At 51.6% G+C, this 26,418-nt stretch overlaps 2 protein-coding genes across 2 annotated transcripts; both read left to right on the top strand.

The window, feature by feature from the left end:
• Positions 1-5,664: 5,664 nt before the first annotated feature.
• LOC116436732 (keratin, type II cytoskeletal 7-like) lies at positions 5,665-12,391 on the top strand. Its single transcript, XM_032094092.1, is given in 11 exon segments — positions 5,665-6,299; positions 7,441-7,655; positions 8,691-8,751; positions 9,025-9,120; positions 9,850-9,940; positions 9,943-10,013; positions 10,510-10,635; positions 11,193-11,413; positions 11,774-11,802; positions 11,916-11,929; positions 11,931-12,391. Coding segments are annotated over 11 exon segments (1,860 nt in total). The 5' UTR covers positions 5,665-5,753; the 3' UTR covers positions 12,321-12,391.
• Positions 12,392-16,861: 4,470 nt separating this feature from the next.
• Positions 16,862-24,676, top strand: LOC116436726 (keratin, type II cytoskeletal 6A-like). The gene is made up of 9 exons (XM_032094078.1): positions 16,862-17,863; positions 18,682-18,902; positions 19,694-19,754; positions 20,271-20,366; positions 20,474-20,638; positions 20,760-20,885; positions 21,185-21,405; positions 21,518-21,552; positions 21,942-24,676. The coding sequence occupies exons 1-9, from the start codon at positions 17,039-17,041 to the stop codon at positions 22,475-22,477; spliced, it is 2,286 nt and encodes a 761-aa protein (XP_031949969.1). The 5' UTR covers positions 16,862-17,038; the 3' UTR covers positions 22,478-24,676.
• Positions 24,677-26,418: the final 1,742 nt, after the last annotated feature.

The following is a 26,418-nucleotide window of genomic DNA, read 5'->3' as shown; positions in this document are numbered from 1 at the left end:
AGGGCTGCAATGGAGGTGGTTGCCAACTCCCCCAGGACAAATCCTGCCTTTATCTCCACTTACTCCAGTGGAGAAACCATCCCACACGGCACACGCACCGAGCTGCCAGCGCTGGGGTGACACACCGAGGCTTTCTGTGTGTTGGTGGCAAAATGAATCACAAGAGTGACTCCAACCATTCATTAAGGTAATGGGTACATCCTCCAGAAGCTCAGCCTTCTGTCATCTCCTTAATCTGAGTGTCCATCTGGGAAGTTTAATGACTAGGTGCTCACCACACCATTGTTACTTCTCCTGCCTCGAATTTGTCCCTTTATTTTGCTGAGGCAGCTGTGGAGAGATAAGAACCTCTGCTCTTGGATCACCCTTCCCGGGCCCTGCTGACTCCTGTCTCCACGTTCTCCTGCAATGGTGGCTTTAGAAAATGATCTTTTCCTTGATGATCCCAAGCTCTCTCGTTGACTATTCATGGTCTCTCTCTTCAACTTGGTGCCTGGTTTTTAGGCAGCTGAATTTAGGTAAACGACTCATGCTGGAAGTGTTTTTATTTACTGGTTATCTCACCTGCCGAGTTGTTTTTACATGGCCTGTGAGAGGCTTTGACCTCTAACCAACATCCCTCCTTGTCCTTCTTCACTTTTAAATTCAGCACAGAGATCGTCTTGCTGATAAAATCTCAGCATTCTCTGCTCCACTGCCAATAAACAGCATGAAATGTTTGTGCATTGGCTCCACTTCACTTCTGCTTTAAACAAAACTCTAAGTTTACGAAATTAACTCTGTTACATCAAGCACCTGCTCACTGAGCAGCTCCTCCCTGTGGTACTACAGATACTGGTGTGACACACAGACAGACTTTCAGACCTATGGATGGGAACTAGTTGAAATTCTGTGGCTGAATTTCCCTCCTCCCACACTCTCCCCTTTCACTCAGCTGCTGGAAGGCATCTCCGGAGTCCCCGGCTGGCTGCATGCATGAAGGAACACGTTTTCTGATTAAAACCATCTGTACCATAGAAGAGATGAGACAACTCTCCTGTGGAGCAGCACAGCCCTATTTCCCACCTCCAAATCTGATGTCCTCCCCGTGGGTGATTTTTTGCCAACCTTTTGCCAAAAACCACTTCCAGTGGACACCTCGTGCCCTCAGGGGGCTCTCTGTCCACAGGGCGACTCCCTCCACTTCTCCTTCCCAGCTGCTCTGCTTTCATCCCGACACCACCACTCCGGTCCCACCCCATTACTTAGAGCCCTCCTGGTCCCTCAGCCCCGAGCGATGGCACAAAGTTGTCAAAATGCCTCACAAATTCCTACGCAAAGGAGGAATGTTCCAAAGGAAGGGGGTGGGCAGTTGTGGTGGTTGGTACAAAACCTCTTTGTCTCTTGCGAAAGGTGACTCCATGTGCTCCTCGTGTGAGACATCACCTTGGGAAGGGACATTTTACACACCCATGGAATATCCTGAGTTGGAAAGGACACACCAGAATCATCAGTCCAGCTCCTGGCCCTGTACAAGACATCCCAAAAATTCCAAAAGTCATGTGCCTGAGAGCACTGCCCAATGTCTCCTGGAGCTCTGGCAGCCTTGGACCCGTGACCATTCCCTGGGGAGCCTGTTCAGTGCCCCACCACCCTCAGAACATTTTCCCAATATCCACCCCTACCCTCCTGACACAGCTCCAGCTGTTCCCTGGGTGCTGTCCCTGCTCACAGAGAGCAGAGAATGGAGCTGCCCCTTGGGATGAAGATGCGGCCCCTGATGAGTCTCCCCTCAGTCTACTCCAGGCTGACTTCGTATAGACCCTCCAGACCCTTCCCCATCCCCTTCCCCATCTCTCTGTCCCTCCTTTGGACCCTCTCCAACCTCTTTAGGTCTTCCTTATATTGTGGCACCCAAATCTGCCCCCCAAATGGAGGTGAGGCTGCCTCAGCCCGGAGCAGAGCAGGACAATCCCCCTCCCTGGCCTGACCGGGCTGGGCCTGGTGCCCCCAGGACAACAGTCCCTGCTGGCTGCCAGAGCACACAGGTGGATCCTATTGGCTCATTTTGTTCTCTGAGCAGACTGTCACCACACCCAACACTGGTGATGGGACCACACAGGTCACCTACAGTCCAGCATGAGGAAGGGAGAAGTTTTGGGAAGGTCGCACCTGGAAACACCTCAAGTGCAAGTGGTGCATATGGGCAGGAATCATGGAACAGCCTGGAAGGAACCTCAGGAATTATCTTTTCCATCTCTTTGCCCCAAAGCAGCATAAATGGACGGGGACGGTCCAGGCTGAGGGTGTGGAGCAGCTGTGGAGCAAGGTTACTGGTTCCCAGTTTCAGATCATCATCTCTACCCCAGTCCCCACTAATCCCCGTCTGCTTTGATGTGGGAGCTGAATCAAGCTGCACTTAAGAGATGGGGAACCTTTGGAGAGCAGGACGAGCAAAACCAGCAGGAGGTGTCCCGGGGGCCTCGTTAACCCTTTTAATGGTGACTTCGTGTCCCTTCTGCAGGGAGCCACAGAACCTGCCCAGCCTGCAGGGAGGGAGGGAGAGCACCACCACCACCAGGCCCCGACAGCTGCATTTTTCAAGGAGAGGGTCTTAAAAAGCACTTTTCTCACTGGGACAAAGCAGACTCAGGAGGTTGTCAGATGGTTTTTCCAGCTAGAATCCCAACAAGAGGTTGGAAATCCCCCTAGGCTCTCCCTGTCTGCAGGGGTGGCTTAGCAGGTCCCAGTTTAGTAGGTGCTTAAGCAGAATGAATTTATCTGGGCACATGTAAATATTGAAGGTGTTAAAGTCTCATGAAAGCCACCACAACTCAAGGAATGTTTAGGGCCAAGCAGCTCAGGGGTTTCCCCTGTAAACCTGGGTAGAAGCTATAGGTTTAAATCAAAGATGAATCCCTGAGAGAAGCGGTTTCATATCCTCCTTGGAAAGAGGGAGGTTGGTCCCTCTCTGCCAACACCATCTCACCCACAACCAGCCAGGACAAAGTGTGAACACATGAAAATATCTCAAGGAAGATGACCTGTGCATGAAAGTCATCACAACCCTTCTGCTGGGAAGCCCAAATCCCACTGGAATCCTTCCTGCTTTGAAGTCGGTGGAACCTCCACCGTGTGACTCTGAACTGGCTTTGTGAAAGCTCAGCAGCTGCAAACCACAAGCACTGCCCTGGACTGGCTCTCTCTGATGTGCAAGGCTGGGCACCTGGAAAAGCCACTTCTTAGGGATACGAGCAGGAGCCAGAGGTTGAATATCAGGTTTGTTGTGGAGGAACAGCCCGACAGCTCTTCATTCACTACAAGGGATTGCTGGGCTTGCAGCTGGAGGAGGGTGATTGTCCCATGAGCAGCATTTTCCCTGTTTTCCAACAAACCCAGGGATCTGGAGGGTGTGCAGCCCTGAAATGTGTGTCACCTGTGTGGCACAAGGCACTCCATGGTGGGTGGCTGAGCAGAGACATGGGGGATAACTGGGACCTGAGCTCAGCCAGATGCAGATTTCTCCCAGCTGGAAAAACTGGGAAGTTGTTGTCCTCAGGGAAGAAGGGCTGTGTCTTTCTTGCTGTGAAGAGGAGCTGGAGTCTCTCTGTGGTCCTGCTGGGCAGCAGAGCTCAGAGCAGCGGCTGGTTCTGGTCCTGCAGCTGTGCAGGGCTGAGCCACGGAAAGCAGGACTAGAGCCCGGCTTCTCCCTGTTTTCAGCTTGCTCATGGTTGTGCCAGCCTAAAAAAGTTCATGAAAGTCATGTCTGGACCTCCCTAAGGGCTCAGTGCTGCTTTGTCCTATCCGTGAACACCCTGTCCGCAGGCAGTGCTCCACGTTTGACTTCAGACCACACACCCCGTGTCCTCTCCAGGGATTGCACCAACACTTTGGCTCAAAATAAAACTCATTTCCAAAATATTTCTTCTCTTTTCACTTGCATGCAAGAGGTCCCAGTGCTTGGATTACCTCGAAGTGACACGAAGGATGTGGTGCCCAAAAGCTCATTTGATTTCCCCAGCTATCTGCAAATGAGAGTTCTGGGGGAGTGAAACGCGTTCTTGGCCACAACAGGGGGTTGGAATGAGATGAGTTTTAAGGTCTCTTCCAACCCAAACCATTCCATGACTCCATGATTCTGTGAAAGTACATCTCATTGCAAGATGTGCATCCCAATATACTCAGACCAGCATAGCTATAATGCAGCTACTACGCGATTATCATTAAATGCAGTATTTTGGTCATTTCAACCCATTATGAGACCTGTTAAAAAAAAAGGAAAGATCCTTCAAGGAAATACTCCACAAATATTCTAAATTTCCTGATTCTTTTTCCTGACTTTTAATTCAAGACAATGCATTCCGTGTCGACAAAAGCACTGAGTCCTCCCAGAACCAGTTCATTTTGCCCCAGCAAAGATGTAAAGATTTCTAAGGGCAAGCTCTGCAATTCCATGTGTTTCTGTGATTAGACCCCTTTTTTAAGGCAAAAAAGGAACCTTATTTGTTTCCAAGCAAATTCAAAAATCTTTTTAAGAATTTTAATTAAGACAGGACGATGCCTTCTCATTACCAGTATTACTGGAGGGATTTAATGTCAAAAAGGCATGTCACAGGAACACCAGACAAAATCTTCTCTCCAGCTGACATTTCTCAACCGGTTTGTAACACTTCACTTCCCTACTTTGTCACTTCTCCCGTTCTCGTGAATCTGCTGCATGCCCCAGTCCCATCACGCCCAGATTCGAAATTTAGCACCTTCCCTGGGCACATAACTCAGCAATAAATCACTGCCATTTCCCAGAAATTCCTTATCTTCAATCCCGTGTATTCTGAGCGGCAGAGGAAGCCCCGTTGGGCCCTGGCACAGGGTGCCCAGAGAAGCTGTGGCTGCCCCATCCCTGGAAGTGTCCCAGGCCAGGCTGGATGAGGCTTAGAACAACCTGGGACAGTGGAAGGTGTCCCTGCTCACTGCAGAGGGTGGGATGGGATGAGCTTTAAGGTCCCCTCCAACCCAAACCATTCCATGATTCCATGATTCTGTGAATCCCCAGCTTCCCAGAGCATCCTCCCCATGACCAAACTCATCCTCGGCACCACCTCACGCTGTTCCTTCTCCATCAATACAGAAACCACCAACCCCATCCTGCTGGTCAGCACCTGAATTCTCTCCGAGAGCCACAGCCATCCCCACAAGAGGAAGGAATAAATGCTTACGAGAACACTCCCAGCAACGTCAGTGCTGAGCTGGGATGGATCCGCCTTCCCTCTCCCTGTCACCAGCGGTCATTGCCCAACAGCCTGCCCGGAGCTGGCCACGGACCCTGGAAGGGGCGGCATCGCCACGACATTTTGCAGGAGGTCCTGAAACGTAATTAAACGCTGTGGTGAAACCAAACCGTAAACAAGCCATGAATAAAACCCCCTTGAATTATTTTGCTAAACTATAATTACACAATAAGGAAGCAGATTAATTAAGTAAAATATAAGTCCTGAAACTGAAGCTTGCAAGCAAAGCAGTTTATTTTAATTTCCACATTATTTCATATGAGATAGAAGTGTTTGCTGTGGGTTTAAAATGTTGGAATCCATTCCTTGCTGCCAGGCAGACCAAACCCAGTGGATAAATTAAATTTTTGCATCTGAGGCACCTCCTGAAATGTATATAAGGAGAAGGCTCTGCCTCAGAGGAGCTAAAGGAGATCTCCTTCTTCCAGTCCCTGCTCCTCTCTTGCTCCTCTGCGTCGCCGTTACTGCCCGCCCGCCCCAGCCACCATGAGCCGACAGTGCTACACCTCTGGCTCCATCCTGGGAAGACGAGGCTTCTCCTCGGCATCTGCCGTCTGCGGCCTGGGCAGGGCCAACAGCAGCTCGGCCTCCGTGTGCCAGCCCGTGGGACGGAGGTGTGGGATCGGCGGCTTCAGCAGCCGCAGCGTCTGTGACCTGGGCAGAGGGCAAAGGATTTCCTTCGGTGGGAGCTGCCGCAGCGGCGTCTACGGCGGTGCTGGCGTTGGGCGCTGCGGTGTCGCTTACGGCGGGGGCCGCTTTGGCACCGTCGTGGGCTTTGGGAACTGTGCGAGCTTCGGGGGCCTGGGCAGCTACAGAGGCCTGGGGGATGGCGTGGCCGTGGGGGGCTACGGCGGTGGCATCAGCATTGGCCTCGGCGGAGGGAGGTCCGAGGGGATTCGCGGCGTCAGCATCCACCCCGAGCTCCTCAAGCCCCTGTGCGTGGGCGTGGACCCTGAGGAGTGCCAAGTGCGGACCCACGAGAAGGAGCAGATCAAGAACCTCAACAACCAGTTCGCCTGTTTCATCGACAAGGTGAGAGCCCACTTTCCCTGCCCCGCGTCCCTCAGCTCCCAGGGCTGCATGTCCCCAGAGACAACATTGGGAGCTCTTTCTCCTGGTACCCTGGTATTTAAACATTTCTGATGAACCATGGTGGTCCTGGCCTGGAGACCCTCTGGATTTAAGCCCTGCACCAAGGCAACACCACCAGTGTTGTACCTTTGGATGGTCACCAACCTGCTAAAGAGCTCAGTCAGGAGCAGCTCCAAGGACACAGTAAATGCAAACCTGTGAGTGATGAGATGGAGACACAGAAGGATAGGAAATTTTAATCCAAGTGTATAACCTGATGTTGCTCTCACAAACCTATAAACTCCAAAGGACTTCTGCATTCTTAAAATAGTTTGTGTTTCATGAAGGTGATGTGGAAGGATGAATTTAACTAAAACGGGAGGAACTATTTTAATTTCTCTGTCCCTCTACTCTGTGAATGAAATGATTTGGTGAGTTCCTAAAAAGATGTAATTTATCATTGTTTTCTTGGCTATGTTTAAGGGTTTTCATGACTGTTTAGAGAGCTGTTATGGGAAAGAATTTTTCAAGCAGCAAAGAAAATCTGCTCTGTCTGATCTGATCTTGATTTTCCTGGAGAGTTGTTCTGCAACTGGAAAGACTGAATCCACCCAGGAGCAGCAACTCCTGCTTCCTCCCATTTATAATATGACTTATTCATGACCCATCAAGGTTTTAGAGAGCCCTTTAATCTAGCAGTGAAAGGCATGATAAGTATCCATGATTGGAGTTTAGATCAGATACATCCAAATGAGGTCCTGGATGGAGCTTTTAGTGCTGAGAAGGACTTGTTACTGCCCTGGGCCTGTCAGGAGGCCAAGGATCTGGTTCTGGGGGAGAAGGGGAGGTGTCTGGCTGAACCAGCGTTGGTTGAACCCAGGACTGGCCTCAGCACAGAGTGAAGGCACTGATGTTGCTCAGCCTGAGATTCGAGTCCTGGGTGGGACCAGTTTAGCTCAGAGAAGATGCCGGTCCCATTCAACCCCCTGAGACAGCAGCACCTGGCCATTTGCAATTCTGATTTGATTTTCACTTTTCACTTTGGGAAGTGGAGAAACCCTGGCACAGGAGGGCCTGACTCTCCCATCTCTTCCCTGCCCAGGTGCGGCTGCTAGAGCAGCAGAACAAGGTGCTGACCACCAAGTGGGAGCTGCTGCAGCAGTATGTGCTCCCAGCTTCCCGGAGAAACTTGGAGCCTGTGTTTGAGAACTTCATCTGCAACCTGAGGAAGCAGCTGGAGTGTGTGATGGGGGAGCGTGAGCGGCTGGAGAATGAGGAGCGGTGCCTGCGGGACCTGGTCCAGGAGTTCAAGTGCAAGTAAGTCACACACAGGGAAGCAGCAGACCCAGACACTGCTGGCCTGGGGGTGTTCCTGAGTGTGAATCTACGGGAATTGCACTGCATGGATCCAAAAACTGGGGCACAGGGCAAGGCTCCGCAGTACTGGGCGAGTTTCCTGCACTGGACACCCAGTGCTGCACTGGGAGATGCTGGTGCTGGACTGGGAGAGGTTTTCAACCCCAGTTTCTTTAGGGAGCAGGATAGGAAACCACTTTTCCTCGGCCTCCTGCACAGCCCTGTGGTTTGCCATATCAAGTTTCCCCCGTCAGCTGTGCCTGTATCTTCCCCAGTGCCATCCATTCCCACAAAACCCTCAGCCAAATTTCTCCACCCCACTCTTTACCCACATCATGTTGGGATACATTCTCTCTTCCCAGAGGGAATGTGGGAATTTCTTTTTCTAATCTAAGCTGCAGATACTCCTAAAAATCTCCCTGTGTACTCTGCTAAGCCACAAACCAGGTCACTGGATCAACCTTTCCCCAGAGTTCATCGTCTCAGGTGTTTTTTCTTGCTGAGCCACCACCGAGCAGGTCCAAGTCACAGAATCAGCATCTTGTGAAAGTTCTTCCAGGTCCCAATTACTGAGTCATTATGCCCTGACTGTGCTCCCCACTGCACCCTGGAGTTTCGCAGGTTGCTCAAGCTCCTGACCTTCCCCTGGGGCATTTTGGCCACAGTCTCCCCAGAAACACTCTGAGCAGAGTCCTGCATGCTCTGGAAAAACATCTCACAAAGCAGCAGGGCTGGAAGCAGCAATCCAAGCCTCCAGCTTTGCATTTCTGGTGGTTTGGCTGGATTTTCCTCTGGCTTCAGCCACCCAAACCGCTGGTGTGGCTAAAACAGATGAATAAATCCCAGTGAGGGGGTAAGAAACAGCAACGAAGCAAAAATAGTGATAAAAAATGAGGTGCAAAGAGAAATCTCATTTTCCATGGTCTGCACTGGCTGGTTCGGTGATGGAGATGGGACCCCCAGGGCTCAGCATCCCCCCACTCCACTTTCCTGCAGGTACGAAGATGAGATCAACAAGCGCACGGCAGCGGAGAATGAGTTCGTGGTGCTCAAGAAGGTGAGTCAGGAGCAGCTGGGGGTAGCCAAACCCTGGGCGTGGGGCCCGTGGGAGAAGTGGGGGGTCCTGGCACCATGGCACAGCCTGATGGCCCAAAAATGAGGCAACCCAAGGAATCTGGAGGGCCTCTCTGAGGTTTTCAGCACATGCAGCCCAAACCCAGATAGTGCTGAGGGCTGGAAGTAGTGGGGTTTCTCCAAATCTAAAGAAAACCTGGGGTTTGCCACAGTCGCTCCTTCACCTCTTTTCACCTAATTCCTGGTATCTCTCCAGGATGTGGATTGTCTCTACCTGACCAAGGAGGAGCTGGAGGTGAGGGTGGGTCTCCTGCGGCAGCAGCTGGAGTTCCTGAAGTGCATCTACGCTGAGGTAAGAGCCCAATCTGCTCCCTGGGGGAGGCATCATCTCCTGCCCTCCCCACCCAAGTCTTACACCAAGAGTGCAGGGAAAGGTGTTCTTCCTGAAAATCCTGGAATTGCAGCCCAGAACTCTGTCTTTAGATGTATTTGATAACAACACTGTTGCACCTACTTTGGGAAGGCAAAGGGGGTCTTGGTTGTCTCCTACTTTGCTGCCCACAAAGGGGTTTTTGCCTGAAAACCTCTCAAATTCTAATCCAAACCATCCCTGGGTTGGTCGAATATTTTTAGCTCTTGTTCTTTTTACATTAGTCAAAATATTTTTATGAAAATATCACTTCTGTCTAAAGTTCCATGAGTTTTTAACAAAACACACAGGGGACACTTTGCACTGACACCTTTTTGAGCTAAACCCCTTTAACTGGGGGCAGTGGGGCCCAAAGAAGCCAGGCCCAAGGGATTCCCAGTCCAGCAGAGCACTGGCACAGCCAGGAAATGCAGGAGTGGGTGCTCCAGCAGGATCCCCGCCCTTCCTTCGGGAGCTGCACGCAGCCATCCCACGTTGTGCCACAAAACAGGTCCCAGCTGCCAGGTCTTGCTGGACACGAGTCACCCAGCTGGAGAACCCCATGTTGGGAGGTCATGGGAGAACCTCCTCCAACCAGACCTCCTTGCTGGGGTGCCATTGGCCTGGCTGGGGCTGGTTGAGGGAATGGGACTGACGCTCTGGTCCTTGCAGGAGAGAGCTCAGCTGGACTGTCAGCTGTGTGACACCTCTGTCATCGTGCAAATGGACAACAGCCGGGACCTGGACATGGAGGGCATCATCAAAGCGTGGAGTGCTGCTATGAGGAGATCGCCCAGAAGAGCAAGGCCGAGGTGGAGGCTTTCTACCAAACCAGGGTGAGTATTCCATGAATTTTCATGACAGACCATTTCTGAGACCGTTTCTGAGACCATTTCTGAGACCATTCCCGTCCTCCATGATGCAACTTTAACCCACTCCACATTGTGTACTAGCTGCAGTTTTGCTATAGAAAGTGCCAAAAAACCCAAACCCAAACCCAAGCCAACTTCAAAGTGTGGTTTGAGACATTTCAGTACAAGCAGAGCAGATCAGGGCGTTCAGAGATGTCCCCTTTTTGCACCCATCAGGTGCATCCCCACTTCCCAAAGGGCAAATCATAGAACCCTAAGACTGGAAAAGACCTCCAAGATCAGCAAGTCCAGGACCTCACCTGAGGCTGTCGCCTTGTCTGTGCTGAGGCCGTGGCTGGGTGGTGCCCCGGGGGCACTGACCCCGTGCAGCTCCAGAGATTTCCATCTTCCTGGGAAGGTAGGGGGCCCCTGAGAAGGGGAGATTTGGGTGCATTGACATCATCCTCTTCCTGTGCAACAGCTGGAGGAGCTCCACAGCAGCCGGGGCAAGTTCTGTGATGACCTGAGGAACAACCAGAGCGAGATTGCCGAGCTCAACAGGATGATCCAGAAGCTGCAGTGTGAGTCGGACAACGTGAAGAAACAGGTAGGACCAAGGGATGGATCCAGCTGGGAGCTCAGCTCCTCCGTCAAAGGGCATTGTCCTACCAGCTCCCACCCTGTGGAGCTGCAAAGAACCCCCCGCCCCAGATTAGATCTGTTTTAACTTCTCATCTGCTGGTCATGCACACTAAAAAGCAGATCTCACCTCACAAATAAGAAGTGCATTGGTTTGGCTGTGCCAGAATCAGTGTTTGCTGTGGGCTCCCACCCGGTTGCAGCCAACAGATCCCATCACCTTCATCCCAAAAAGCTTGGCCACCACAAATCCAGCCTAAATCTTGGCTCTCTGGCACTTCCTGGCTGGGAAGTAAGGGGTCACATGAGCAACCCTGTGGAGATACCCCTTAATATCACCCCGGCTGCCCTCTTGCCCAGAGAAATTGTGGCTGGAAGTGTCTGGGGCCAGGTTGGATGTGGTTTGGAGCAGCCTGGGCTAGTGGAAGGTGGCCCTGACCATGGCAGGAGATGGGACTGGATAGGCTTTGCTTTACTTTACTATACTGAAACTTTGTGGGAATGTCCTCCTGTGGCTGTCCCCAGATCTCAGCCCTGCAGACGGCCATCTGTGATGCTGAGCAACGGGGGGACTGCGCCCTCAAGGACGCCCGCCAGAAGCTGGTTGACCTGCAGACAGCTCTGCAGCAGGCCAAGGACAAGATGGCCTGTCTGCTCAGGGACTACCAGGAGCTGCTCAATGTCAAGCTGGCCCTGGACATTGAGATTGCCACTTACAGGACGCTGCTGGAGGGAGAAGAGAGCAGGTAGGAGCAGCCCTGGATGCACCTTGTAAGGAGGGTCAGCAAAAGGCAAGGGGAGGGAAAAGAAATGTTGCACCCAGGGGTACAGAGGGGAGCAGGGCCCCTTTTCTATCCCCATGGGTGTAGGAGGTGATCATCCTCTCATCCAAAAAGAGGATGGGATATCAGTATGACCATGGAATTCGGGACCCAACCCTGCAGTGCTTTGGTGGGCAATTTGAACAAGCACCTCTCACCCCGGTGCACCTAAGGGGCTGAAGGACCTGTCAGGTTTCTAAGGAGGCAGTGGCTGGGCTCTGCTTGCCTGCGTGTTTGCAGAATATGTCCCTAAATCCACCTCTGAGACGTTTCTTTCCTTGGCAGGATATGCACTGGCAACCCTGTGAGCGTAGGTGAGTTAATGAACCCCCCGTCGTTTCCTTACGAGCCTTTTAAGCTTGTAACCCTCCTTTGAAGCCGGGTTTTCACTGCTCTGGGCGTAACCGAGCCTGTTTTTTCCCCGCAGCCGTGGTCAGCGGCGGGGGGCACGGTCGGGGAGTGCCGATCCCTGTCTGGAATCGGAGGCAAATGCACCGTCAAGACCGGAGGGGCCGGCGCGGGGCTGGGCATGGTCTCGTCCTTCGGCAACGCCGGGTTCAGCACCCGGAGCGTGGATTGTGTCCCCAAGGTCGGGGCAGGATTCGGGGCCAGAAGCGCGGTCAGCTGCGTGGGGAGGGAAGTGCTCACCGGGGTGGACGGGGTCCAGTGCGCCCCCGGGATGGGCAACCTGGGCAACCTGGGCAACCTGGGCAACGTGGTGTGCGCAGGGGTGGAGCAGTGCGGCGCCGGGCCCGTGCTCATCCCCGGGCCCCCGGGGGTCTGCGGGAACAGGTTCAGCACATCCGTGCGCGTGGTCAGGACGAGCCGGTAGAGACCGGCGGGGCCCGACACGGCAGATTTTATAATAATCAGCATTTCTGCAATAAAACAGTATTCCCCCTCCCTCTGACAGCCACAGGGATCACACAACCATGCGCTAGGACATCGCTCTGCCTAAACCCTTTGCCCGACAAACCCCACCCTCTCTCTGATGTCTTTCTTGGGGGAAACGCCCCCCTGCCCCCCTCAGCCAGGTGAGATTTTCATTTCAGAGACCATTCCTGTCTCCACACATCATCTTGGCTTTTCAATCACCCCTTCCCTGCTCGACCCTTTCCAGCAGAGACTAATGCAGCTATTGCAAAAGGATGAAAAATTGGTCATCCCAACTTCAGAGAAGCCACAATTTAATTGTCTGAGACGAAGCTGCAGCTGTAATTTAACTTCTTTAATGACAGCAGAAAAATCCAATTTTTCCTGTTTACGAGAGGGTTGGGAATGCTTATGTAAATTGGTCCAGGTTGCTACACCGTGTTTGGTAGAGCAGATTTTAATTATGCCCCGACGAGCACCTTATATTTCTGTAGTTAAATGCATGCGTTGTTTTTCCTGTGTGTAATAGACGGAATTAAAGCTTTTAATGTGTAAGTGAACAGAGTTATTACCCTTCGCTTACTCCAGACTTTCAGCTGTACCTTCAATAAACGCCATGCATAATTCATGCTGCACTGCCTGGGCTTTATTTCCCTCCCTGATATTGCAAATCATAGAAGTTTCCTCAAACCTGAGTCTCCAAATGGGTGGAGTTTGGAGCTTCAAGAAGTTTTTGTCTGCTCTCCTTCCTGAAGCACCTTTGCATACCTTTATTCCAGCCAATGATCAGTGTGGCCACAAGGAAGTCTGGAATGAGGCTCTTTAACCATCCGTGGGATAAGCAGTTTGCTTGGGATCTCTCACAGTGTCTGGGATCTCTGGAGACTGAACAAAAAGGCAGCCAGGCACTTGTTTAAAGAAATCAGTGAGAACCAGCTCAGGGAGTAACAGGAAAATAATCCTACACCACACCTGTGAAACCCCCCCATGAGAGTGGGTTGATTTTAGAAGAAAGTAAGAGGAAAGTGCAGCTTCCCAAAATGCAGCACCAGGGGCTCCTTCCTTAGCCCTCACCTTCCTTAAAATATGTGAACTCACACAAAGAGCAGGGGCTGGACCTATGGCTGGACATGCCCCTCCATCATCCCTTCCAGGGAGGGAAAACCCTCTCCCACAATTTTAGGAAACTGGGATTTAGAAGAAATCACATCGCCCTCTCCCCTTTCTCTATGAGGGTCGTAGAACCATGGAATATCCTGGGTGGGAAGGGACCCACAAGAATCATCTAATCCAAGTCCTGACCCTGCACAGGACACCCCAAAAATCCCACCAGATGCTTGACTGTTATCCCAATGCTCCCTGAGTTCTGCAGCCTTCCCAGTTCCCCTGGACAGTGACCCACTGATGGGTCTCTATGACTTGGCTGTGAGGATCTTGCCGTGGTGCCAACTCAACCCAGCCGGATGCACAGCTGGAATCACGGGAAAACCAAGCGGCCCTGCAGCTCCTCCCTTCCCACAGCTCCCCATGGCACAGCCCACGGCCCCTGAGCCAGCTCTGCTCTGCATCATCCTTGGAGAAATCCCTCTGTCCTCGTCCAGCCTGGAAAGGCCCAGGGTGTGGGCAGGTTCATCTGCCCTTGAAAGGCTCACCGAGAACCAAGTGCTGCCATTTATTCCCTGATGTCCCACTCCACTTCCAAGACTTCCCTGCTGGCTCAGGGCTTCTTTCCCTCGACCTCTCCTGGGCTGGAGGATGAGCTCAGTCCCCATCCCAGACTCAGTCTGTCCTTGCTGCTGGGATGGGGATGAACCCACCATGGGATGCGCTCCGGCCTCTGCTGCTCTCCCAGCATGGGGCATTCGGGCTCCCCTCGTGGTTTATTGGATGTGATCAACAGGGAGCAGAGCACTAATTGTATTTTAATAAATGCCGCAGTGGCTGGGGGGTGGTGAAAGCCAAGTGGGTCAGCCTTGGGGAGAAAGCAAAACTCACCCCCCTAAAAATGTTTTTGGAAACATCTTCATCTTTTCTGCTCCATGAACACGACTCGGGCTCCATCTCATTTCTATGTAAATACCAAGCAGAAACATCCAAACAAGAAGCTTTCAGTGCCCCAACAGCTCATAATTTATGTTGATCACCTCCCTGCAAAGCAATACCTGCACACCAAACACCAGCCAGCTCCCTGGGGGACAAAAGCAGCCTGGCAGCTCTTGCATTTCTGGGAGAAAACCTTTAATCATCCCTGTCCTCAACTCCCAGCTATTGCAAAACCCATGTTTGCTGCTGCCTGCTTGAAGATGTCCATGTAGATCAGGGTATTTTGGAGAGAAAAAAGCCAGAAATGTGCGTTTGGGATGGATGGAGGTCAAATCTTGCACAGTGTTGCTCCCAGAGTCTTTCGTAAATTCATAGAGTCTAAAACAATGGATTATCAGAGAGGTTGGGATAGAAAGGATCTCATAAACTGTCTTGTTCCACCTGCTGCCATGGGCAGGGCCACCTTCCACTATCCCAGGGGATATCCTAGTCTGGCCTTGGGCACTTCCAGGGATCCAGGGGCAGCCACAGCTGCTCTGGGAAATCCATTGCAGGGCCTCCCCAAGCTCACAGGGAGGAATTTCTTCCATATATTTAACTTCGACTTTCCCTCTTTCAGCTTGAACCCAGAGGCTAGCAGAGTTGATCCAAGCAGACAGATGAAAATGCCACATCTGCCTCTGGGTTTGGAGCCCCAACCCTCGGCTCCTCCACACCACCAACCAGGCCAGGAAGGAAAGGGAGCGATTTTCAAGTGGCCTTCGCGGCGCTCGCATACCCTGTGGATAACGAGCCGAGGGGAGAGGAGTGTGGGAGCCTAAAGTGACAATTCCCTCTTTCTTGTTGGCAGCCCCACCTTTAATCCCATTACATTCATTCTGCTCTAACATCTGATCTGAACCCGTTCTTCAGCTTCAGGACAAGCTGCCTTTACTGGGGTCAAGCAACCATGAAGACAAAATCTCATTTTCCCATCGCACCCTGGCTTTGACTTTTATGCAAATCATCGAAGCAATGGATGCTCATGAATTTCAAGTGACATTCCAGATTCAGACCCACATTTTCCAAAAAGAAACAAGCTGACCTGTACCATCTGGGAATCATTTCTCACTGCAAAGGGAAATTCTCTTTCAGTGCCCCAGCTCTCCCGTTCGAGCCTGCCTGGAAGCCTTTCTCCAAGCATAATCAGACACTTGGTCTTCTGTGTTCAGTAGCAGCTATTTCATTGCTCTTCCAGAGATGCCAGTGAGAGTTTAGCTCCTCAATGATTTTGTAGCACTGGGGCACAGGGATGCGTTTTGAAGGGCAAGTAGAGTCCTGTCCTGTAAATGTATTTAAGCTCCAGTTGTGCAGAGTGCAGGCAAAGCCACCAGGACAGCCCCACAGCAAAAACCAGCTGAGCTCTGACATGCAAGGGATGAAACACTCTCAGCACTGCAGTTCCACAAAGTCTGAGATGCCAGAAAGTGTCACCACGCCCTGTTGAATTTGATCTTTTTTCCCAAGGACTCCAAGAAGTAAAATAGGGAGAATTTGTGGGAGTATTTTTCATGCTGGTTAAATCTGCTTTTGGCAGCATTTTGAATGGAAGGTTCAAAGGTCTTTAAAAGAAATCAGAGCTGGAGAGAGCCAGAAACTCAGGACTGACTACATCTTAAAGCAGGCAAATAACATCGTCCCACAGAGCTGGCAGAGAGTTTTTCAGAAAATCTGCCTCTTCTTTTGAAATGGTTTTTTAGGTCAAAATGAAATTGCATCAGTCACATCAGCTAGCTGGAGAAATCCCAGCCCAGCCTGTGGGTGGGATGGAGTTGTCCTCTGGAAATGCAAGGAAGAGAAGCCTAGAAAACCTGCCATAGGCTAAATAACGAATATAAATGGACAAAACTTGAGGTGATATTTAAATCTGGAAAGGGGAAAGAGGAAAACTTGATCAGGACCACTTTGTCAAGTCATCCCAATGAGATGGTCCCTGCCCAGGGAGTGGGAACAGCAGACTGGATCAATTAGAGCCCCAAAAGGGATGTCAGGTTTCATGAACATCAAGCTGCCTTCTGCCTTCAGGTGAAGAAACCCCATGAAATATTTTTGTTCAGATTTAACCATTTTGTTCTCACTGTCCTTCACTCAAGTCAGTCCAGAGGACTCTCCACTGATCTCTGTGTTGATGTGCTGCATCTTTTAATTAGAATTGGGGGATGCAAGACTTTATTTCTGGTTTTATAACATTTTAAAATTATTTTCTTTCACAGTGAGGAAATTACAGAATCATGGAATTCCAGAATGATTTGGGTTGGAAGGGATCTCAAAGACCATCTCATTCCACCCCACCATGGGCAGGGACACCTTGCACCAACTCAGGTTGCTCCAAGCCCCTCCCAACATGGCCTTGGACACTTCCAGGGTTAGGCAAAATAATATGAAATAAAATAAACAATCTCTGTGAGGATACAGAGGCTTTGCATCAGGCTGAGCTCCCCTGCCAGAAATCTGGGCGTTAGGTAACTCTTCCAGCTGAGCAGATCCAGCCCTAGGAGGTGTGTTTGGGTGCAATCAGGGTTTAACAAGTCTCAGGAGACAGCTGCCTCCTGGCACGTCAAAACATGAAGGCACTAAATTGATCACTGGACTTCCATGCAACCAAGCCCAGATCCCTGGGGGATAAAAGGGGCACCCATATTCCCTTTCCTCAGAGAGCTGTGGAGTCTCTCTGGCTGTGCAGGGCCCTTCTCTGCTGCCGCGATGAACCGGACGCTCAGCATGAGGGCAGGAGGTGGAGGCCGATCCTACAGCGCTGCCTCGGCCATAATTCCAAGCAGCAACAGGGCTGGCTTTAGCTCTGTGTCACGATCGGGAGGAGGCGGAGGTGGCTTTGGGAGGCTCATTGGAGGAGGTGGTGCTGGTGCTGGTGGAGGTTTTGGCAGCAGGAGCCTCTACAGCCTTGGTGGTAGCAAGAGGATTTCCATCGGGGTTGGAAGCAGCTTCAGAGCGGCTTTTGGGAGTGGAGCTGCCGGTGGCTCCGGCCTGGGAGGTGGCGGTGGTGGGGGTGGCTATGGGCTTGGTGGTGGCGGAGCTGGTGGTGGGCTTGGGCTGGGGCTTGGTGGTGGCGGAGCTGGTGGTGGGCTTGGGCTGGGGCTTGGTGGTGGAGGTGGTGGGTTTGGCTTTGGTGGAGGTGCTGGTGGGCTTGGCTTTAGTGGTGGGCAGGGAGGTGGTGGAGGGTTTGGCTTGGGTGGACTGGCGGGGCTGGGAGGATTTCCTGGGGGGCTGGGTGGTGGCAGGAACCCGGTGGGATTTTCTGGTGGCCCATCTGGAGTGGGTACAATCCAAGAAGTGACTGTCAACCAGAGTCTGCTGGCACCACTGAACCTGGAGATAGATCCAAACATCCAACAGGTGCGGAAAGATGAGAAGGAGCAAATCAAGACCCTCAACAACAAATTTGCTTCTTTCATTGACAAGGTAAGACCTCGCTGGGTGCTGTGGATCTGTGGTAGAGGGGGAGTGGGGGTCTAGTAGGTACAAAAATAGGACTTCAGAGATCTCCAGTCCTTCACCCATTTCCTCCCTGCATGCCTTTGTTAATTCCCTCAAACAATAATGTCCTTATGAACAGTTACAGGGGAGAAAACAAGACAAGAAAACTGTAGGATTAGATCCAGATTTTGTGCCTGAGAAATAACACAGATTAGCTGAAACGGAATAAGCCAGTTTTGGGTCCAGGTCTAGGGACTCAACCAAACTCCCTCTCTGGGCAATCGCAGCAGATGTGTTGGTCCTTGTTTATTGCCTGCAAGGTGAAATCCTTTATATATTGACCCAATTGACTCAACTGCTCAAGTCCTTCCTTGGCTTTTAATTGGATAAATATGCTGTATGTGTGAGCAAAAGGAAAGGCAATTAAGCCTTTTTGCATTAGTACTCAGACCTTAGCTTTAACGAAGGAACATAAACACCTTACAAAGAAAGAAACCCCAGAGGGTGTGAAAGAAGAACTTCACTGTCTGATGAAGAAAGACCTGAACCCAAGTTTTCTTACCATTGCTTGTTGGCTTCCTAAATTAAATTGCCTCTGGAGAGAACTCTCCACTGAGGGTGGATTTGCTCAGCTACAGGCTGGGCTAACACAGCCCTGGATAATCCAGAGGATATTCCCAGTTTGGAAACTCTTAGCTTGGGAATCCCTTGGCTCCTGCTGTGCATCACTGCCAGTTACTGAATACTGGCTGTCAGCTCACAGATATCTTCTGCCTAAGCCTCTTCTGCTTCCCAATGCTCAGGTTCGCTTCCTGGAGCAGCAGAACAAGGTGCTGGAGACCAAATGGACCCTTCTGCAGGAGCAGGGCCAAAAAAACAACTCCAGCAAGAGCAACCTGGACCCGCTGTTCGAGGCCTACATCAACAACCTGCGGCGGCAGTTGGCCAACCTGCTCAATGAGCGGGGACGCATGGATGGGGAGCTGAAGAACATGCAGGACCTCGTGGAGGACTTCAAGAACAAGTGAGTGTGAAATGGGGTGTAAATGGTTCAGCTGAACATTGAGCAATGGGAATTTTCACCCAGAGGGTGGTCAGGTGCTGCCCAGGCTCCCCAGGGAGTGGGCACGGCCCCAAGGCTGCCAGAGCTCCAGGAGCGGTTGGACACTGCTCCCAGGCACAGGGTGGGATTGGTGGGGTGTCCTGTGCAGGGTCAGGAGTCAGACTCAACGATCCTGATGCATTCCTTCCAACTCAGCTGAATCTGTGATTCTAGAATTCTGTCATTCTATGATTCTTTGATTCCATGGTTCTATGATTAATCTCAAAAAATTCAAATTCTGAAAGGCAAATATCCAGCCTGAAGTATTAACGGAGATTTCTCCAGGAAAGGGGAAAAACTTCCTCCAGTTTGTACTCCAATGCATAACATAGAACATCACTAATCACCTCCAATACCCCTGCTCAGGCGTATCTCTCCCTGCAGGACCCATTTTCCTCAACAGCACCAAAAAGGATCCATTGACATTTTTCCCAGCAAAAAATGGAGACTCAGCCAGGACACAGCACCTCGTGATGGCTCTTGCAAAGCAAAATCCTCTAAACCAGCTTCACCTTCCTTGTTCTGTCTGCATTAAGTCAAAAATGTCCTTTCAGCCCTTTGAGAAATGGGAATCTCACACATTTGAGCTGGACAATTCCCAGGAGGCTGATTTGGAGATGCCACCCCCAGTCCAGATCACCTTGCAGTCCTACGTGGACACCTGTTCTGCTTCCCGAGTCTGACCCAGCACCTCTTTCCCCTTACCCCTGCAGATACGAAGAGGAAATCAACCGGCGCACGGCAGCAGAGAACGAATTTGTGGTGCTCAAGAAGGTGGGTGAGACAACTGATTGCTGAGCCAACCCCAACCATTGCACGGACTGGGAATATCCTGAGGGATGAGAGATCTCATGGAGCTGCGTCCTCATCCTTTAGAAGGGTTTTAAATCACTGTTTGATCGTGGTATTGTGGGAAAGGAATGGAGGCGCTTGTAGGAGGCAAGCAAAATCTCCTCCCACTCCCATCCCACAACACACCCAGGTGCAAAGCAGACCATGTAGAGACAGAGGGGATCAGTCGTGCTGGGAATCCCAGGTACCAAGGCCAAAGAGCCAGGACCTCCCTCCTTATCCATTTCCAAATTACACACAGCACTTTTCTGGGGCAAGAGGTGCCCTCTTGGTGCTCTTCCAGAGGGGTGTGCCAAGCACAGCTTCTCTACCAGGCAGCAGGGGAAGGGGCAGCCTCGTCTCCAGGTTTGGCCATTTCTTGGCTGTGCCAAGGAACTTCTTCCTGGATGAGCAGAGGATCCAGGTGCCACAGGTGCCCCCATAGCTGCTCTTTTCCAGGACGTGGATGCTGCTTACATGAACAAGGTGGAGCTGGAGGCCAAGGTGGATGCCTTGAGTGATGAACTCAACTTCCTTCGAGCCCTCTACGAGGCGGTACAGACAAATCCTCAATTCCTGTCCTGCCACTGTCCTTGGCTGGGGACTGCCACCACTCTGGGGCTTGGGGGGAGGTAAGTGCAGCTCCCGTGTGCTTCCCACAGGAGCTGGCCCAGCTCAGTGCCCAAGTGTCTGACACCGCCGTCATCCTGTCCATGGACAACAACCGGGACCTGGACCTGAGCAGCATCATCGCCGAGGTCAAAGCTCAGTACGAGGACATCGCCAACCGGAGCCGGGCCGAGGCTGAGGCTTGGTACCAAACCAAGGTGAGTTGACCCATCATTGCCACAGGAAATCCCTGCTGTCCCTAAGAAGGGCTGTTTGAGCCACGTCTTGTCCAGCCAGACACCTCAGACGGTTCAGGTTCCATCTTCCTTCTCACCTCAGTTTGAGGAGCTGCAGGCTACGGCTGGGAAACACGGTGATGACCTGCGCAACACGAAGGGTGAAATCTCAGAGCTCAACCGGCTCATCCAGAGAATCCGCTCTGAGATAGAGAACACGAGGAACCAGGTAGGAATGGCAAAAGGAGATGACAGAGCCCCATTCTGTTGTCCCTCAACACCACAGCTCAGCTTTGCTGATCTGGGACTTTTGCACCGTCACTGAAGGTGTTGAATTCCCTCCTGGAAAGGGCTCCACACTGTAAAATTTAACTATTGCGTGGTTTTCGCCAGTCTGGCTCTTCAACTCCAGCCACTTTAGCTCAGCCAGAACATTTTCCATGAACGCCCCAGCCAGAATGGGTTTCTTCCTTGGGTGACTCTCACTCAAAGGGAAGAGCAGCTTTCCAAGCCCCCCCTCCCTTGCAGTGTGCCACCCTGCAGACAGCCATCGGAGACTCTGAGGAGCGCGGGGAGATGGCTCTCAAGGACGCCAAGGCAAAGATGATTGACCTGGAAGATGCCCTGCAGAAAGCCAAGGCTGACATGGCCCGGCAGCTCCGGGAATACCAGGAGCTCATGAATGTCAAGCTGGCCCTGGACATTGAGATTGCGACCTACAGGAAGCTGCTGGAGGGCGAGGAGAGCAGGTGGGAACAAAATCCTTGTGGGGATACTGGTGACTATCACTTTTCCCATCAGAGGTTGGTTCCTCTGCCTGTCTCCATAATTTTGCTCTAATGTCCTCTAATCCCCCAACAGGCTCAGCGGGGAGGGACTGAACCCCATCAGCTACTGTAAGTATCACAGTTCTGGATCCCAAAGTCTGGCTTTGGGAACAAGGCCTGGGAGCAAGCTTGGGAAAAGGGAAGTTTTGCCCCACATAGCATTTTGGATCCCTCCACTGTCATTAGGGGCTTGTGCAGGGGATGGAAGTTGGGCTCAAATCCTGTGGGTGCTTCCTGGAACTGGGTGACTCCCCAGGGAAGCTGTGGCTGCCCCGTCCCTGGATGTGTCCAAGGCCAGGCTGGATGGGGCCTAGAGCAAACTGGGATAGTGGAAGGTGTCCCTGCTCATAGCAGGGGGTGGGATGGGATGACTTTTATGGCCCCTTCCAGCCCAGCCCATCCCATGATTCCATGACTGCCGAGCAGATGTCCAACCCTCTGGTTGCTTTTCCTTGCAGCAGTCATCAGCTCCAGCTCCGGCATGGCTGGTGGAGCTGGCTTAGGAGGAGGATTTGGTGGACTGAGCCTGAGTGGAGGAGGCAGCGGAAGTGGTTTTGGCCTTGGAGGAGGTGGTGGAAGCAGCTTTGGTCTTGGAGGAGGTGTTGGAAGCGGTTTTGGCCTTGGAGGAGGCGGCGGGAGCAGTTTTGGCCTTGGAGGAGGAGGCGGGAGTGGTTTCGGTCTTGGAGCTGGCAGTGGAGGAGGAGGAGGAGGAGGAGGAGGAGGAGGAAGCTACAGCTTTGGAAGCGGAGGAGGACTTGGATTTGGGGCTGGAGTTGGTCTTGGAGGTGGATTTGGAGGAGGGAGTGGTCTGGGCACTGCTGGCAGCCACAGCCATGCCGGAGGCAGCAGCAGCGCCCTGAGCACCAGCGGAGGGAATTTCAGCTCTGGAAGTGCAAAAGGCACCAACCCAGGTGTGAAAATCGTCTCCAAAACCTCCTCCAGCAAAAAGAGCATAAAAAGCCAAAGCCTGAAGAATGCCACAGAGCACGAATAAAGCCAAGCCCAGACCCTCCCGTGGTTCCTCTGTTCCTCCTGCCCCATTCTCACCCACCTCCACCCCTCCAGCTGCCTCTGCCCTGCTTCTGCTCTGTAGTTCCCACGCATTTGGATCTCAGGTCAAGAAAAGCAGTGGAACACACGGCAACCAGAGCTCTCCAAGTCCCTGAAACAGGAGTAAAAGGAAAACACAGGCTTAAATGATTGTTCTGAATGGGGAACTGGTTTGGTTTTCTACTTGTTTGTTTTTAATAAGGCCAAGCAGTTTGTGATTGTGGCCACCCACAGCCATCAGCTAAAACAGAGCAGATCGCAGGGAGGGTTTTAGCTCAGTTCTGGCCCCCAGAAGCCCAGGGATGGGCTGGGAACGTGTGTTTAGCTCACCCTGCCTTGCCTTCACTGCTGGGATGAGCCCAACTTGCTCCTTCACAGGAGAAGCTCATCTTCATCACAGATCTGGGGTTTTTTTCTGCTGTGTAGAAATCCCCCTGGAGGCCACTCAAAGATCCCAGGCAGTGGCTTGTAATGTCCCTCTTAAAATATCCTTCATTCTGAGTCACTCTTGTGAGATGGAAAATCCCTCTTTCCTCCATTCACATCCAAGTTTTGAAAGATAAGATTCTTCCAGATATTGCCAAGTTTTGCTGCTGAGTCAGCTCAGGCTCTTGAGCCTGACCAGGCGTTCAGAGCACTCATGTTCGAGCAGCAGCCTGAGATGCCTCCACCCACAGATGAGAATTCACGAGCTTATCAAAAAGCTTTTCCCAGATCATTCTCCCATTCCTGTCCTTTCTCTTCTTAAATGAGTTTGCCTGCAGTGGCACCTTACACGTAACCTCGGGGGTGGTTTCTGTCAGAGGATTCACCAGTGATTGATCCAGAACCGATAGAAAAGGGCTTGTTTTCAAAATAAAAGGATTTTTAAATTCTAAATAACGTTTGAGACAACGAGTCCTTCAAAAGCAAGTCCATTGTTTGCAGTTAAATGGGGGTTTTGTTCTGTCCATTGCAAGGTTTTGCTGGAATGTCTTCAAAAATTCCCAAATCCTCCAACAGTCCCAGTCTTGCTGTCTTTCCCCACGACCTTGGTTGCAGCAGGTGGGGAGAGTCTGAGACTGTGAAAATCACACTGGAAAAGCTTCCTGAAGGACCCTGTCCACTGCTCCTGGGGGAATTCCAGCATCTCCTCTCTGTGTGGGTTCCTCTGCCAAAATAAAGACTTTTGGGCAACTGGGAAGTGCAGCAGGTTCCATCCCAGTGGGTGGGAAATGAGGCAGTCGAGAGCAGGATCCCAAAGGAACTCCAGCGTCCCAAATCTATTTTCCCCTTTTCTGGTGGAATTTACCCCTCTGGCCTTCCACTGTGTCTTTGTATTTTTGGAAAGCACCATTAAAAACGAAAACTGCAGCTTGTTATACTTCCGCAATAGTGACGCGACTCCATGTTTCCCTTCCTCTCTCTTTTTGGAATGTGTCCAATAAAACCAGATTGTAATTTATTTGCTCTTTTTATTTATCTTTTTATTCTAAACCAGAACCAGCAATACAAAATATTCCCAACCTTCATCAGAATAAGCTGGAGGCAGGGAAAAGCTTTGGAATTCTGATTAAATTATAATTAAAATCTTGAAATCGGTTGTCCAAAAATAAATTGAAGAATTGGAGAAAACTGGAGGAGGAAGACGAGGAAGAGAAGGAGGGTGGAGGTTTATCCATAAGTGATAAGCTAATTAATCACCAGTCATTTCTTAACTTATTGGGGTTAATCCAAAAGCTTTTCTTCCGTGGAAGGGAGGGTTTGGCGCAGCCAGGCAAAACCTCAGGATTTAATTTTTGCTTTCTTAAAAAGCCAGAGCAATCCCAAGTGTCTGCAGGGCTCTGGGGGAGGCTTTATCTGGAAGATCTGGGTTGGGGATGGGTGCTGGAGCACAACAGCAGCACTGATGCAGATATTTCAGTCAGTCATTGCAAAAGGAGAATAAAACCAAGAGAAAGTGGAGAAAAAACCCTCGGCCAAACGATATTGCAAAGCCCTTATTGAATTTCAAAGGCTCAGACGCTTTGCTCTGCCCTGACCTCACAACATCCTGGCCCTGAATAACTCCGGGCAGAACTCGAGAAGGAGCAGGAACACGGGAGGGAGCAGGAACTCGGGAGGGAGCAGGAGCATAGGAAGGAGCAGGAACACGGGAAGGAGCAGGAGCACGGGAGGGAGCAGGAACTCGGGAAGGAGCAGGAACTCGGGAGGGAGCAGGAACTCGGGAGGGAGCAGGAGCACGGGAGGGAGCAGGAGCACACATGCCAGCATGTCCCGGCAAGTTCAAAGGAGATGCTTCAGCAAAACCTCACTCAAACCCAGGTGCACCAAAACATGGGAACATCTCATCCCCTTTGCCCAGGAAATCAGAGGAGCCTCAGTGAAAGACCAAATCCAGAGACAAAACTTTACTCAGAATCCCAGAATAGTTGGGGTTGGAAGGACCCTCTGGAGCTCATACAGTCCAACCCCCTGCCAAGGCAGGGACACCTGGAGCAGGTGGCACTGGAGGGCATCCAGGTGGGCTTGGGATATCTCCAGAGAGGGACAATCCATGCCCTCCCTGGGCAGCTCTTCCAGGGCTCTGCCACCTCCACAGAAAGAAGTTCTTCCTCGTGTTGGGGTGGAATTTCTTGTGTTCTAGTTTATGGCTATGACTTCTCCCTGCCCAGGAAGGTGGTGGAATCACCATCCCTAGAGGTGTCCAGGGAATGACTGGACATGGCACTCAGTGCTCTGGGCTGGTGACGAGGTGGGCATCGGGCACAGCTTGGACTCGATGATCCTGGAGGGCTTTTCCCACCTCCGGGTTTCTGGGATCCTTGTCCTGTCGCTGGGCACCACTGAACAGTCTGGAGACGTTCACATGGATTGATGAGAGACTCTCTCAAACGAGATCTTTGTATGCATATTTGGACATTCCTGTGGTTGTTTGGATCCCCTGTCAGTCCTCTCTTCTCCAGACTGACCACGCCCAGCTCCTGCCATTTCTCCTCATCAAAGAGATGCTCCAGACCTCTCATCACCTTTGTGGCTACCACTTGACCCTCTCCAGGAGCTCTTTGCCCTTCTGGAACAGTGGAGTCCAGAGTAGAACCCAACACTCCGGACATGGCCCCACCAGGGCCAAGTAGAGGGGCAGGATGCCCTCCGTGACGTGCTGGCCACGCTCTTCCCGAGGTATCCCAGGATGCCATTGGCCTTCTGGCTGCAGGGATGCACTGCTGGCTCATGGTCAACCTGTCATCCACCAAGATTGCTCGGTCCCTGCTGTCCAGAGGATGTTGCAGACAGGCCAAAAAACCAGTGAAGGTTAAAAATAAACTCTGAGTCACCTCGATTTTTGAGCTCGCTGAATTGCACAGGTCAGGTGTGAGGATTTAACACAGCTCATGACACCCCAACCTTAAGAAACCTGGAGAGATTTTAACATCTTTTTTCCAGCCCCTGCTGAAAAAAGAGCAAATTGGAGCTCAGAGGCGGCTGAGCTCCTGCAGACAGGAGCCCTGTTCCTCCTCCCCTTTCTCTGCAGTGCCCTCACCTCCCAGGCAACCCCCCACGACTTGTCCTGCCTCTCCACAGGGAACTGTCACACCTGAGGGGCCAGCACAGCCCCCCTGCAGCCCTGAGCATCTTCAGTGGGACACTGCATGTGAGCGACGCAAACCAAGAAAGGAAAGTGTGAGGGACCGAGAGATTTCACAAGAATTTTCCTTGTTTTGGTGCCTAAAACATCATTTGCTTTGCTCTTCCAAATCCTTTGTAATATTCCAGTTAATTGCCATTGTCTGCAGCAACAGGCTTTCCTAGAAGAGCTGGAGAAGTAATGACTCCCTTCCACATGAATCCTTTCGCTCTGCTTTAATTAAAACCTGTGCTCCTGTTCCCAGGTGTGACTTTGCA

The sequence above is a fragment of the Corvus moneduloides genome, chromosome 30, assembly GCF_009650955.1.
Source record: "Corvus moneduloides isolate bCorMon1 chromosome 30, bCorMon1.pri, whole genome shotgun sequence".
Classification (NCBI taxonomy): Eukaryota; Metazoa; Chordata; class Aves; order Passeriformes; family Corvidae; genus Corvus; species Corvus moneduloides.
This window is presented reverse-complemented; position numbering and strand designations above follow the sequence as displayed.